A 2278-nucleotide genomic window follows, 5' to 3' on the forward strand; every position below is an offset into this window, starting at 1 on the left:
GAGCGTCAGCAGGCCGTGGTCCTGCAGCGCCGCCAGCCAGAGGCGGCTGAGTGTGCTCAGGTCGGCCTGCACCAGCGTCAGGAGGCCCGCCCCCCCGGACTCACAGCCTGAGCTGTGATTGGCCGGAGGGGAGGAGACCGACAGGCCGGCCGTCCAATCGGGACGCTCCTTCTGTCCGCTCCTCTGGACGGCGACCACGTAAACCTGACGGAGGAGGAGGCATCAGACACGTTACCCTCACGGGTCCATGAAAACAACCAATCACCAGTAGGACCAGTAGGACCAGTAGGACCAGTGGAACCAGTGGAACCAGCGGAACCAGTACAACAGTCAAACCTCGGCCCAGGCCTTCAGCACGGCCAGCGTCTCCATGGTGACGGTGGCCTCGTTGTACAGCTGGCCCTCCGCGGCGCCGCCCGCCTGCACTTTGGCCAATGAGGAGGCCAGCAGCTGATGGACCCGCCGAAGGTCACGCAGGTCACTGACCACGCCGCTGGCTATCCAGGCACTGCACACCTGAGGGGCGGGGCCAGAGGTCAAAGGTCAGCGGATACCTGTTATTAGAGTGTGTAAGTGTGTATACATGTCAGTGAGTATAGGTGTGTATAGGTGTGTCTATAAGTGTGTATAGGTGTGTATAATTGTGTATAGGTGTGTATAAGTGTGTCTATAAGTGTGCATAGGTGTGTATAAGTGTGTCTATAAGTGTGCATAGGTGTGTATAAGTGTGTCTATAAGTGTGCATAGGTGTGTATAAGTGTGTCTATAAGTGTGCATAGGTGTGTATAAGTGTGTATAAGTGTGCATAGGTGTGTATAAGTGTGTATAAGTGTGTGTATAAGTGTGTCTATAAGTGTGCATAGGTGTGCATAGGTGTGTATAAGTGTGTCTATAAGTGTGCATAGGTGTGTATAAGTGTGTATAAGTGTGTGTATAAGTGTGTCTATAAGTGTGCATAGGTGTGTATAAGTGTGTATAAGTGTGTGTATAAGTGTGTCTATAAGTGTGCATAGGTGTGCATACGGATCACCTGGCAGGCCTTGGCCGTGACGTCAGGAGGGGCGTCGGCACTGAAGGCCGGTCTGAGAGCAGCTCCCACCTGATGAAGGGAGAGATTGAGATCAGGCAGCCAATCAGAGGCCAGCATTCTGGCGTGCGCGGCGTGCCTTCGGCGGCTCTTACGTTGGCCTGGTACTGCTCCAGGATCACGTGACCCGGGAACTCGGGTTCTGGGACGGCCGAGAAGCGCCTGATGACCACCAGCAGCGTCTGCAGGCCGGCCAGCCGCAGAGGGTCGCTGTGGTCGGTCGCCGCCATGAACGCCATGCGGACCAGGTGCCCGAGATGCAGGACCAGGAAGTCTGAGGCCACGCAGGGGTCAGAGGTGTGGAGAAGTGTGCATTAGGGTGTCCACAGGGGTCACGAGTCCACCAGACACAAACCACAGAGTGGGCGGGGCCTCACCGGTGGACTCCTGCAGGCGGCGCTCCTGAGCCAGCGCCATGTCGAAGTGCGCCGGGTCGGCGGTCTCACACTGAGCGACGATGCGACACACGCACTCCACGGCGAAGCGCCGCGTGGCCCAGCGCAGCGCCGTGAACGGACCGCCGGACTCCGGCCTCGCCTTGAACGCAGAGGAGTCGTCGTCTCTGGCGGCGTCCGCCTCCTCGTCCTCCTGCCTCGCCTCCAGCGGCGCCCGGCAGTCTGTTGGGGGAGGGGGAGGGGTTAGGAACTCCTCACTGACGCCCTCCAGCATCTCAGGGGCTTCATCACACTCTGATCAGTCACTCAAGGACAACCTTCAAAACCCTTGAATACCTTCAAATACCTCCAAATACCTTCAAATACCTCCAAATACAAATACCTTCAAATACCTCTAAATACAAATACTTCAGTCATGGCGCTCACAGGGAAGTTCACTGGTCTAATCATCAACCTGTGACCTTGAACCCACCGGCGGTGGCAGACAGGACGTCCTTGCACAGTTTCAGCCAGTGTCCCAGTTTTCCGCTGGTGGCGCTGGACGCCATCATGTGGACCAGCGTCTCCTGGATGTCCCTCCTCAGGCCGGGATCGGACTCCCGGTCCAGCAGAATGAACAGGGCTCCTTCCAGACCCACCTCCTTTATGGTGACGTCTGCAGAGGAGGCGACATGTGACCACTGGGTCTCTACTCACTCTAGAGAATCAAAAACACTGTTTCACCCCGGGACCGGACCAGCGGGGCCGGACCAGCGGGGCCGGCCCCGCGGGGCCGGACCAGCGGGGCCGGACCAGC

At 57.9% G+C, this 2278-nt stretch overlaps 1 protein-coding gene across 1 annotated transcript in view; it reads right to left on the reverse strand.

Moving 5' to 3' along the window:
• heatr5a (HEAT repeat containing 5a) overlaps window positions 1-2278 on the reverse strand; it is a 17400-nt gene that overhangs the window by 5473 nt on the left and 9649 nt on the right. Inside the window, 6 exon segments of the mRNA XM_068600191.1 lie at window positions 1-204; window positions 337-516; window positions 1031-1099; window positions 1183-1361; window positions 1465-1704; window positions 1955-2137. The exon segment at window positions 1-204 is cut by the window's left edge and continues 34 nt beyond it. Coding sequence (XP_068456292.1) covers window positions 1-204; window positions 337-516; window positions 1031-1099; window positions 1183-1361; window positions 1465-1704; window positions 1955-2137 — 1055 coding nt within the window.

This window comes from Clinocottus analis, unplaced genomic scaffold (assembly GCF_023055335.1).
Source record: "Clinocottus analis isolate CAN_PGR_092001 unplaced genomic scaffold, fCliAna1.0.p SCAF_5, whole genome shotgun sequence".
Classification (NCBI taxonomy): domain Eukaryota; kingdom Metazoa; phylum Chordata; class Actinopteri; order Perciformes; family Cottidae; genus Clinocottus; species Clinocottus analis.